At 41.6% G+C, this 13043-nt stretch overlaps 1 protein-coding gene across 1 annotated transcript in view; it reads right to left on the minus strand.

Moving 5' to 3' along the window:
• Nucleotides 1–1634: 1634 nt before the first annotated feature.
• Nucleotides 1635–13043, minus strand: part of LOC308472141 (cytosolic phospholipase A2 epsilon-like) — a 39208-nt gene continuing 27799 nt past the window's right edge. Inside the window, exons 14-20 of the mRNA XM_080996691.1 lie at nucleotides 12431–12545; nucleotides 10672–10809; nucleotides 9359–9466; nucleotides 8337–8528; nucleotides 5596–5762; nucleotides 4642–4828; nucleotides 1635–3241 (exon numbers count right to left, since the gene is read on the minus strand). Of these exons, the coding sequence (XP_080852817.1) occupies nucleotides 3018–3241; nucleotides 4642–4828; nucleotides 5596–5762; nucleotides 8337–8528; nucleotides 9359–9466; nucleotides 10672–10809; nucleotides 12431–12545 (1131 nt within the window). The 3' untranslated portion in view covers nucleotides 1635–3017. The remainder of the gene's footprint in view (nucleotides 3242–4641; nucleotides 4829–5595; nucleotides 5763–8336; nucleotides 8529–9358; nucleotides 9467–10671; nucleotides 10810–12430; nucleotides 12546–13043) is intronic.

Genomic DNA, 13043 nt, shown 5'->3' on the forward strand with positions numbered 1-13043 from the left:
TGACCACAAATGACGCAGAGACCCAGGTCTGGGACTAACGCCAGAGCATGTTATCAGAAGTAGTAACCTCTTGCTCCAAGATAGGAGTAGGAACAGGAATATCCTTTTATGGTCAGGAGTGCAGGAAGGAAATCCCTTTTATGGTTAAGAGTGCAGGAACATATGTGATGTCAACCTATGTATACAAGCTGACGTGGTTGGAAGGAGGGAGAGGGTGCCTGGAGGATATATATACTGCATGAAACGTCATTTCTTTGGACTTGCTGTGGACTTGATCACGCAAGTGCCTTCTGCTATCCGGAGAGCAGAATAAACTCTTTCTTTGAATCAACCTCAAGTGTCGTTTGACTTCCTTCCTCCTGTCCCGGAGCAACGCTGACCCAATCGGTGAATTCCAATAAGGCTACACTGCAAACAAATCAGAGCAAATACCCAATAAAGGTGAGGCGTAGTCTAACCCCTATGAAAGCTTTGTGCAATAAATCAGGATGAATGCTCAATAAACAGGCTATATGGAGGAGCCATTAGCCACAAAATAGATATTTCAGTTTGTGGGATGAGGTACATTTGCAGTGGAAATACTACCATACATGTGTTTCATACCCTTGGAAACCACAGAAAGCCTTACTCATTGCTGGGAACCACAGAATGACACAGTACCATTGTGCCCATGTCCTGCTTGCAGATTTCTCACAGGCATCTGGTTGGTCACTGAGAACAGGATGCTGGACTAGATGGTCCATTGGCCTAATACAGTCATACCTTAGGTCCCAAATGCCTTGCAGGTCTAACGTTTCGGCTCCCAAACACCGAACATTCGGTTTGCAAACGTTCTTTGAAATCCAAACGATCGATGTGGCTTACACAGCTTCTGATTAACTGCAGAAGTTTCCTGCAGCCAATCGGAAACCGCGCCTTGGTTTCTGAACATTTTAGAAGACGAACAGACTTCCAGAACAGATTCCATTCGACTTCCGAGGTACCACTGTATTCTGCAGTATATAGGAACTGGGACTTTGGTGTGGTGGCACCTGCTGTTTGGAATTCTCCCCTGTTTAATATTAGGAGCCACGACTATAAGCCTTTTGGTGCTTCTTAAAGTCATCCCTCTTCCAACAAACTTTTATAGTAGCAATCTGAGTCAGCCTCTGTATTTTAACTATTTTAAACTCTTTTTGTATATAGACTTTTTAAATGGTTGTAATATGTTTTTATATGTGGAATTGTTTTATATTGTTTTATATTGTTTTATATGTGGAATTGTTTTACATTGTTTTATGTAAGGAACTGTTTTTTAAATTGTTGTGGGGGGGGTTTTTTACACTTTTCTCGTTTCATGGTTGTAAATATTTTGTAGTTGGGTATATTTTTTGCTGTAACCCACACTGGGACCTTGCAGTGAATAGCTGATCTCATAAAATAAATACTTAAGCATTTTTTTAGTGAAGTTGAGTGCCTCTTGAGGTGACAGACAGATTATAAATGAAAACGTACACAATGTATTAATTATGTGTGTGTGGCTCCAAAGCTGTAAAAAAGCCAGGCACTTTTTGCTACACCCTTCATAATTAAAGAGTTCAAACCAGGCCATGCATCCAAGCAGGAAAAGCAAAACTCATGAACAGAAAAAATAATGAAGTGACTAGGTGGCAAAATTTTATTGTTGTTTGTTCATGCTTTTGATTTTTTGATTTTCACATGAAAGCAGTTACCTAACCATAAACTTTTCAGCTGACTATATACATCTACCATCATACAGGAAACCAGTTCTTAAAACAAAAGACATGTGAGTAAGAGATAAATGTAACCTATTAACACGCACACACACGCGCGCACACACACACACACACGATTAAATACGGTAGCTGTAACTTTGTGCCTGCAACAATGAATTAGCATTAGGTAGGAGGACAGATCTGACAGTGCAACCCGGCATGTTTCCTCAGAGTCAGCAAGAAGCTCCACTGAATTCAATGGGACTTACTCCCAGATAAGAGCATATAGGTTGCAGCCTGCGAGATAAACAACCCTCTAGGGTGTAACTCAATTGTTCAACCATTATTTCAATCTGGCATTTATATAAGTGTGTTATGGGCTGTATTTCACAGTTATTAAAAATAACACTTTAGTCTTAACAGTATCTAGATGAAAGATTAACCACCCTTTTCAAATTAGTTAGAGAAAATACTGTGAGAAAACTACCTTGGCTGGTTTAAAAAGAATAGTAAAGAATCAATATTTATGCCTACAGGAAAACATTTGAATAATAAGGGATCTGAAAATATGGAAGGAATTGCAATGGTCTGTATGCCATGATCCAAACTTTTGTGGGCTCAAGTGCACAGATGGAACTCCACCTCCCACCCTGCCAATTACATACTAGAACCATTGCAATGATAGTAAACATTGAGAAAGAGCTATCTGTCCTTGTCTTGGCTAGGTGAGGTCTCCCATGTTGAAAAAAACTAAGAAAGTCAGTTTTGAATTATTTGAGTTCCTTTACAACCAACTACCATTTTGATCAGCTATTAGATCTCTTCCCCACTTACAAGTTTTCTTCTTTCTAAGCTGGCAAGGAAGTTGGGATGGGCAAATCTCTCAATTTCAGTTTCTCATTGTTTCAGTCTTAAGTTCATTTATCCACCTTTCACATCAGTTTGCATTTTTTTTAAAGCACTCATGTTAATTCAACAGCATTTGAGTGCAGATTTCTACTGACACACAATTTTGTACATTTTTGCCTAACGTACACTTTTTGCAAAGCAATTTCCCCATATGTAATACACTTTTGTACATATTGCTTCACTATTATATGCACCTAATGCATAATTTATCCTAGCATATTAATTTTTGTACACATTACTTGACTGCAGAACTGCATTGCAAAATTCAGAGAAGTGCAAATTTTGAAGCCTTGCTGTGTTTTGGTTTGCATAAACTTTTGGAAAGTGCAAACTGGCACCTTTCAATGGTAACTGAACTGAATTTCTCCCCCCATCCCTACAAGAAAGGTGTATTCATGAGGCAACCTGAGATGACCAGGCCTGTTTTTTCTGGTCTACTACTTTGTGCAAAACATGAAGGATTGTGCTTGCATTATTCTGGACATTGTAGTTAGTTAGATTCAGTAGCTTGTTGAAATCCTCGTCTTGCAGCGAAACCTGTCTTGTGGAATATGGAGAAAAGGCACTAGAGATATCAACATTGCCCAGTGACATTTCAGCAGTGCTACGTTCCACACCTACAGAAGAAAAGAAGAAAAGGGAGTCAAGTCCTTAGCTAGCTCATCTCCAAAGCTTAGCCAGTGGAATCAGAAGGCATGCCAGGAAGGGCAGTAACCCTGTCTCTATCTAAATTTCATTTGGGGGGGGGGGGTCCTTTCTGACCCAAAGGGAGTGTGCTTCAAAGACTAGACTGTTGGCTTGGATGTGGGGCACTCAGGCTCAGATTTTTAGATGTGAAGCTATGTGGGTGGATTTAGGCCAAATCCAACTCTCAGTTTACAACGTAATCTACCTCAATTAGTCTATGGGGCTAGAAAGCCATTCTGAGCTTCAAGAGGAAGGGAAAATTACAAAAGTGTCAAATAAGTAAGATAATGAACGTTTCAAAAGGAAGCATTCAGGAGATTACTGTGCAATCCTGAGTCAGGAGCATAAGCAATTTGCACTTTAGATTCCATAGAACAGGGGTAGGCAAACTAAGGCCTGGGGACCAGATCCAACCCAATTGCCTTCTCAATCTGGCCCGCGGACAGTCCGGGAATCAGCATGTTTTTACATGAGTAGAATGTGTGCTTTTATTTAAAATGCACCTCTGGGTTATTTGTGGGGGCATCGGAATTCGTTCATTTCCCCCCCCCAAAAAAAAAATATAATCCGGCCCACCACATGGTTTGAGAGACGGTGGACCGGCCCACAGCTGAAAAAGGTTGCTGACCCCTGCCATAGAACAATTCCAAACAGGAAAATAGTTCTTCTGTATGATCAGGAAATGTTCAAATAGTTTGTTATGTTTAATTGTGTCATTGATTTTATTGATGAAATACAGCTAAGGCAGAAAGGTGGAATACAGCAATAATATAGCAATTTTCATATAATTTTAATAAAATGTGGGGATGTGGAAAACTTTTTTGGGTTGTAAATTGCTTTGAGTTATCTTGAGCAAGAGAAAGTAACTAACATATTTATTATTATTATTAGTTCTGATTGGAAAACAAATGTCCAAAATTTACACTTCTGGTGTATAAAATTCCTTCCCAGTCCCAGATTATGATTCCAGTACTCATGGAATTGCCCTACAAAAATAAATATTCCAAGCCTACCTAACCTCACCTCACTATAAAAATATGGTCTAAGATCTTAATTGAGAAAAATCCACCCTAATCATTGTGCAACAATTTAAATGAAGTATCAGATTGTAAGATAAAGCATGCTAGCTAGGAATTCATTGGACTCTATCAGACTTGCTTTTGAATATGACTAAGATTGAGCTGTAAGGTCACAAACCAAAATACATTTCAACTTCATTAAAACCAGTAGGACTTTCTCAAAGAAAATGTGGGATTGTGTAAAATCTGTTTTGGATGAATTACTTGAAATAAATGTTATTTCTGTTATATATTGGCTGCCATTAACTCACCGGGTGCAAGATATCTTTGGAAGGTGTCATTCACTAGTGGGAAATAAATCACTGTGGGGGCATCTGGGTTTTGTGCATCTTCAAACACGTAGCACTCCTTTAGATTTTTCTTTTCTTCATCATTCAGCAAAGTGTTGGGAAATGGGATTCCTTGCTCTGTGAAGTATGTAGAGGCCCGCTCCAAAGGCTATGGTTGCAAAATGAAGCATTTTTAGCAGGGGCCAAAGAAGAAACCAGCCATGGAGTTCTTGACAAGCAGTAATTTCATTTGAAATCATAATGTGATCATGATGGGATGCAAAACTAGATACAGAAAACTGTCCATGCTGTCAAAACAGGCATTTAATTTGTCATGAGAGGGAACCACTAGAGCCGAAGGGAAACTTTGAAATTGACTTTGAAATTCAGCAACATTGATTTTTTAAAAAAATAACTTTTTTCTAAATCTTAAACCGACTTAAGAAAAACACAATTTAACCTAAAGGCATGTTTATTAACTTTAAAGCCCTTAAATTCAATACCAATTTGCCTCTCCTATACTTTTATACCTTTTTAATTAAAAAAAATCAAACCAACAGCATCAATAAGAATCATGAAAAATGTGAACAGTAAACTTTTAAATTTTTGCAACCAAATTTAGGCTAGGAGCATATGATTTTTTTTCTGAAATAAATTGCACTTTTCTTGTCTACAGAAATAGCTGACTCCAACTCTGGAAAGTTGAGATCTTTTGGATAATGAATTAAAAGACCATTTTAATCCTAATGTTGTGGCAGACCTCCTTTGGTTTTGAACTATGATATTAACTGGATTGTTTAGAACTTTAATAAATAAATAATAATAATAATAATAATAATAATAGTTATAAATTTCCGGATATTGTTTTCAATACATACATTTGGATTATCTTTCAAAAAGATTTAATAATAGTAAAAATTAATATACCCATCTAACCTTAGCTTGTGATCCTCCAGTGTAATTAAAGTGCAGAATGACATCAACTTTCCTCTCTGGTCTCAGAAGTGGAGGGCAACTAGTATCAAAGAAAAATGCTGTATCCACCAGTTCCAGGTGATCTGCTGAATCTCTCAACTGATTAGGGGATTCATCAAGCACAGTATCTACAAAACAAGGCATTGACTTTAAAATGAAAAGAACCAACAAAATCCAGAAGTAATCGCCTTTCTGCTCCCCCCTCAGAAAAATAATTTTATCACAAAACTAGCACGAATAAGACAACAGATGTGGCAAAGAAGAACAAATCGCATTTGCTGGTCTTGCTCCACATAATAATTTTATTATTTGTACCCCATTGAACTGACTGGGTTGCCCCAGCCACTCTGGGCGGCTCTAAACAGATGTAAGAACACAATCAAACACCAGACATTAAAAACTTCCCTATACAGGGCATAGCTATCAACGTTTCCCTTTTTTAAAGGGAAATTCCCTTATTCCGAATAGGATTCCTCGCAAGAAAAGGGAAAAGTTGACAGCTATGATACAGGGCTGCCTTCAGATGTCTTTGACCTCTATATGTTCTTCTACACTGAGCCCGTGGTATACAAAAGTACACACACATACAGTCTGCATCCTGTATTTATGTACACATACATTTTGTACAGGTTGGAAGTGAGTGGTTGATTAGGCCCAGGAACAGTGTGCAAGGGAGCAAGGTTGGGAAGGTGCAATAATCACAGGACAAACATCCTGTGATGTAAACAGGCCACATCCTTATTGACCCCAGATGTTAGTAGGTTTTGGCTTAGGCATTGGATGTGTATTCCGAATCATCCAACCTGTCTGCTGATTGTTTGGCACAGTTAATCCTGGGTTAAGAATGACATACATCAAATCGGGGTGATCTCTCCATGGAAGGGGAGTGCTGTGGCTCATTGGCCCCATCTGGGCATCTGGATAGAAGCACCTCCCCCTGGACCCCTTTAATGGGGTATCCCAATTCTTTGGAGCCAGAGGGTAGACTCCCAAACCCTGCCTTCTGCCTTGACTAAGGATCCAACCCAATGCCTTATGCGCCAACAAGTTGTGACAACGGCTATGAGGCAGGCAAAAACCCCAGACATGCCCAATTTCTCTGGAGGAAAATTCCTGTCTAGGCCTCTTTTTAAGCCTAGGGATAATAGCAGATGGAAGACAGGGGTGTGAACACTTCCCTGTTGTATGCCTGCCAAGCCATGTCGCCTGGCTTGTTTGTGATTGGTCAAAACACTGGGGCAGCCCACACAGCCAGTGGAGGAAGAAGTGACAGTCTCCATTGGCCACTCAGGGACCAGAAGACCACCATGGATCAGCTGCAGCTAAGCTGGACCTCAATCACTGCTCCCCACCTTACAGTAAGCCATCCTTATTCCCAGAATCTGCACATGAGTCTTGCATTGTGGCCTTCCAAACACATTAAGGTAAAGGTACCCCTGACCATTAGGTCCAGTCGTGGCTGACTCTGGGGTTGCGGTGCTCATCTCACTTTATTGGCCAAGGGAGCCGGCGTACAACTTATGGGTCATGTGGCCAGCATGACTAAGCCACTTCTGGTGAACCAGAGCAGCACATGGAAATGCCGTTTACCTTCCCGCTGGAGTGGTACCTATTTATCTACTTGCACTTTGACGTGCTTTTGAACTGCTAGGTTGGCAGGAGCAGGGACCCAGCAACGGGAGCTCACCCTGTCACAGGGATTCAAACTGCCGACCTTCTGATCATCAAGTCCTAGGCTCTGTGGTTTAACCCACAGCGCCACCCGCGTCCCTCTTCCAAACACATAAGGTAAAGGTAAAGGGATCCCTGACCGTTAGGTCCAGTCGTGGCTGACTGTGGGGTTGGGGCGCTCATCTCGCTTTATTGGCTGAGGGAGCCGCCATACAGCTTCCGGGTCATGTGGCCAGCATGACAAAGCCGCTTCTGGAGAACCAGAGCAGTGCACGGAAACGCCATTTACCTTCCCGCAGAAGCAGTACCTATTTATCTACTTGCAATTTGACGTGCTTTCAAATTGCTAGGTTGGCAGAAGCAAGGACCGAGCAATGGGAGCTCCTTCCAGACACATAGCAGTCCCTTAATGGCTCACACACATTTCAGGCCTCGTTAAAGAAACAACTTAGCATTCAGCTACACCTGTAGAAAGCAACTTGCAACTATCACGTGAAACCTGCTAAAAATGACTTGAAGTTTACATTGTAGCTGTAGTAATAGTAATAAACATCTGGAGGCCAGTGGAGATCCAAAAGTCATACTGGACAATTTGGGATCACCCGCCTGCAGGATGCGAGGAAACAGTGTTTTCAACATAGCACAGCACGACACAGGTCACCTGCCGAGGGTCCACACAGTACTGACACAAAAGGACTCTACCCCCTTTGTGCTAGTGCTTCAGTTATGTAGAGTGGTGCCAGCAGCAGCTGCTGACATATGCAGTGATGTGCCAGAGGTGAGGAACCATTCCAGAGCTACAGATGAACACAAGAGTCTTTTCACCTAGTAGGAGTAAGTGCAGTTTCCACTATCCCTTCGCCTTCCATCCTGGCCCATTCATTCTCTCTCTCTCAAAGCACAACAGTTGGAGCAGTGACACAGTAATAATGACAGTAGTGAATTCTCTTCAATGAGGAAAAAATGTAATTGATTTAGCCTATGCTATGCAAATTGTTTATTTCCAAATGAAATTTATGCTACGGGTATACCTTTCCACTTAGAAAACTGCAGATCCTGTGCATACTCATTATGCAGTTGGAACCCTTTTAAAAAATTATGGTACTTTGACACCGCTGGACGGTCTGTCAAAATATCCCGTAGAGTATTGGAAAGGCTGCCTGCTGGAGTGAACATGCGAGTCGGCATCTCGTGAGGTCTCTCCGGTAAGTCAGGTACTTCATCTGAAGAACAACAAAGTTAATTAAGGTAAACAGGTGCATGAAAAGGGATGAGGAACAACCTATTTTAAAAATCAGGTTCATCATCTAAAGATAAAAAAAGATAAAATTAATTAAACTAAACAGATACATGGATAGGGATGGTGTGCAATATGTTTGTTTTAAAATAATTCAGGGGAGCTAATTAAAAGGTGGGTGAATTTTAGGATCAGACCTTTACTCTTGGGGTAAATATAGATACCATTATCTATAGTCACCTTGGCCTAGTAGATAAACAATTACTCACACACAGTGAAGAAAGAGAGTATGGCTGTACTTCCTCTGAACCACTAAATGTGCACATGGGAATAAAATTTTTCAATAGGTCTGTTGAAATATTACATCCACACGTATACCAAAAATCTAATACCCATAAGACCCAAATTGCATGCTTGATTTCTGGATTTTATTTGGGCCAACATAGCCATACTATCTGGGCTTGATGGGACACGTAGTCCAAGCCATCTGGAAGGCACCAGGCTGGCAAAGTTTGCATTATATCCATGAATGGCCAGTGACCACAAAGGTGGGACAGGTGTGCAAGGTGGGTGAAAATGAAAGGCACATTCAGGCTGCCAACCATGTATAGGAGTATGCTCAGACATGGGTATCTACCATTCTGGAACAAGGTAATCTTATGATGAACTGAATCTGGGTGTTAAAGTTGCACCTCCACAAAGCACTTGCATTGCAAAGTTCAGAATGAGGTATTTCCACGCAGCAAGAGGCCAGCCCCCAAACCAATCTGTATATGGTTACATCAAAAATCACATGGAGCGTGGACTATAATTTACCAATCTCAGTGATATTATCTTGGGTCCACCTGTTCCAGAAGTCCTCTGAATTGTCAGCTGCATGCCAGGCATCCAACAGATTCTTGGAAAATATGCTACTCCACATCCCTGTGAAAGAAAGAGACGAATGAAGTAGAACATTCTCCCCTCAAAACTTTATCCTGAACTGGAAGCTGGTCCAGCAAATTATCTACCTCAACCCTCTTATTCTGGGGCAAAACAGTGGCACAATTTAAACTAGTATACAAATGTAGTTGTTGTTCCAGATTTCAAATTACATTTGATTTGAATTTATATATATTCCTGTTGCGACTTGTTTCAGGTTTTTCCTGGCCAGGACCAGCTGGCTTGTTTACTGCTGCATTTAAAACAATTCATGTAGTCTTCCTAACCCAGCGTCTTCCAGATATTTTGAACTACCACCAGCCCCGAAAGCAGCGGTTCTACCTGTGGGTCCCCAAATGTTGTTGGACTACAACTCCCACCATCCCTGAGCTCTGGCCTTGCTAGCTAGGGGTGATGGGAGTTGTAGTTCAACAACATCTGGGGACCCAAGGTTGAGAAAGGCTGTCCCAAAGGCTACATTGATGTGATACTTAGCTATGTATATGGATCAGGATAGGACTACACAGAATGAGGAACACTAACATTTTGAAAGAAAGAAAGAAAGAAAGAAAGAAAGAAAGAAAGAAAGAAAGAAAGAAAGAAAGAAAGAAAGAAAGTTGGTAAACTGCAGGTAGTAACAACATTTAAAAAGCTCTGCTGCAGCAGACTGATGGGCCATCAATGGCTGCTAGACGTAATGTCTGTATAGAACCTCCATCTTCAGAGGCAATATGCCACTAAATGTCATTTGCTGGTAGCAGGCATTTTGTTGGTCACTCTTAGAAACAGGATGCTGGATTAGATGAGCGTGTGATATGATCCACCATTGCTCCTTTTATGCTATGGGGTGACCGGAACTGTATTTTGAAGGGTGGCTAGACTATAGATTTGTAAAAGGTCATTATGATACTGGCAGATTCATTTCTGTCCCCCTTCCATATAATCCCTAGCATGGAATTTGCCTTTTTTATCATTTAAGCATGATATATAGAATTTAAAGTTTGCTTCCACCCCTGGGAGTCATAATGCAATGAAAACAAAAGACACAGTGAGTGTGGAAATGTAACAGAAACCTGATATGCACCAGCGTTCCCCTTTTCCCCCCAAGTAGCGCAGGCTGTACCCGCATTTCCGAATGCATCATCGCCTGCCTTCTTGTCAAGGTATGTCCTCCCACCCACCCACCCATCCCAGATATAAAAAGTCACCTTGCATAAAGCAGATCCTTGATTCTGGGAGCTTCTTCATCAGGTGCCCCATGAAAAACTCACTTCCAAAATCTTCAGCACGAACAAACGCCCCATATTTCAGGAAGCCCGCCTCATATGGTGTGAACTCCACCCACTCTGCAAGGAAGCCAACATTCAACACATTCACTATACTATGGAAAGAGAATGGGAAGCTTTCTCAGTTGAAAGTAATCACACGAGGGGATTATGCTTATGTTCAGTTTTGATTAAGCTCATAATTAACCCAGCAATTTGTGTTCCTCAAAAAGGATTGGGTATTTAAATAACAACTTCCGCAACTCATTTCTGCTTTTTAACACCTACAGGAAATACAAAAGATACACAAGGAAGTGTTTTATTCAGCCCGACACATTCCAAGCCAATGTCTTCCTCGTGGGCCATACGCAATATTTAAAAAGTATAAAACAATGGTTGACTGCCTTCTGTTTCCCCGACCTTATGCATTCATCAGTAGCAGCATGTGAAAGGAACAGAGCAGTAAGGGTGCCCTCCTGATTGTGGCTCTGCACATTCCAGGATGAGGAGACTGTGAGATCAGAGGAGCTCCAGGTTGGGGTGGCCCATAGCTCCCCTGCCCTCACTGCTGCCTCCCCCTGCCTTGTCCCCAATCCCAGCAAGCAGCAGTGGCACCATGAGAAGGAAGAGGATGTCACTGCTGCATTCTACTGTAGATACACTAGGGAGTGTATATATGGGATCACTGTTTGTCCTACAGTGGACATAGAGGACAGCCGCTGAATTATGGTACATCAAGGGTTCAGTGCTATGGCAGAATGGATTTTACCAAAATGTGTGTGTTGACTGGCTTACCAATCCCAGGATGTTTGTATTATCAGCTACCATTTTACTGTGAATGGTCACTGTCAATAAAGTAATTATCACAGTCAATACTTCTCTGCATTTTTACACCCCACTCCCTAAAATATACACGCCACATGTACTTGCCACTCAGAACAATGCTGTATACATCTGATAAAGTGGACAATGGTCCATGAAAGCTTATGCCATAATAAGTGTCTCAGCGTTCAAGGGTGCCTCAGGACAGATGGACTAACATGGCTACCCTTCCAGAAACGGTGACAATGGAAAGTTCCTTTAAATCTACACAGTTGGTTAAGAAAATATGAAGATCCCTGTTGGATTGGGTCAAAGGACCACCTAATCCAGTATCTTGTTTCAACAGGTGGGCGTTCTAGGTCTTATAAATGACTTTTAGGGTAAAGTTAAGATGGTGTCACCCGTTCTCCTTCATCACAATCTGGAAGGGTGCTGGCACAGTTGTATCATGTAGTGGGAACTTTGGGTCCTCCAGATGTGACTGAACAACAGTTTCCATCAATTCTAGAAAACAAGGCCAATGGCCAGGTATGATGCACGCCCAGTGCTATTTTTCTAGAAAAAGAGGTGGCAGAACTCACTATGAACACCTCCCTTGTTCTCTTATAATGGCAATGGTGCCCATCAGAGAGGTGCCGGAACTGAGTTCTGGCGAGTTCCAGCTGGAAAAAGCCCTGGTTCCACCATATCTGGAGGGCCAAAGGTTCCCTATACCTGGTGTGGAGGAAAGGATCAGAATAATGCTGCTGCCCATGTGCTTGAGCTCAGCTTGAGTCCAGAAGATGAATTTTCCCTTTTTGTTGGTTCTGATATGTGCATACCTGACCATGTAATTTGCCATACAAACTTAAAATATGAAGAAGGTTGGGGAAAACATTACCTCTAAAATCTCTTGTGGTAACATTGTCCTTAACGTTCAAAGCCAGGTAGATTGGAAGAGGGTTCTGGCCTTTGCTCAATGCTCGTCGTTGATCTGAGAGTTTATGGTGGTTGTTCTGGGTTTTTGTAGGGAAAATAAATACACATTACATATTTAATTATCTGGGGAAAATAGGAACTTGCAAGGCTGACCCCAAACATTTTGTTGCCTCAGGAGAACAGCAAATGGTATCATCCAGCCCTCAAATCGAGGTGCACAGTACCCAAAGCTGTCTGGGTTGTTTTGAAACCTGAGGTAAAACATTCCACAAGCATCTCTCCCCCTCTCTGGCAGTAAAAATACAATAATAATAAATGAAATAGCTAACAGCTTTCTGCCTTTAAGGGGGGATTTCAATCATGATACAAGTTAAAGAAGGAAAGGCTACATGTTTCCTCCCTACGCAGGAGCGGCCCAAGCCATTTTGCTGCCTGAGGCAAAGGACAAAATGGTGCATTTCCCATTCTGCGCACAAAATCTAGACAGGTAATTGAATCACTAGTGATGGGCCAGAGTCCTCCACTGCACCCTAGGACAGCAAGCTAGCTAGCTTAGGGGCTGCAGGGCAGACCAC

The sequence above is a fragment of the Podarcis pityusensis genome, assembly GCF_964106645.2.
Source record: "Podarcis pityusensis genome assembly, chromosome: 1".
NCBI lineage: Eukaryota > Metazoa > Chordata > Lepidosauria > Squamata > Lacertidae > Podarcis > Podarcis pityusensis.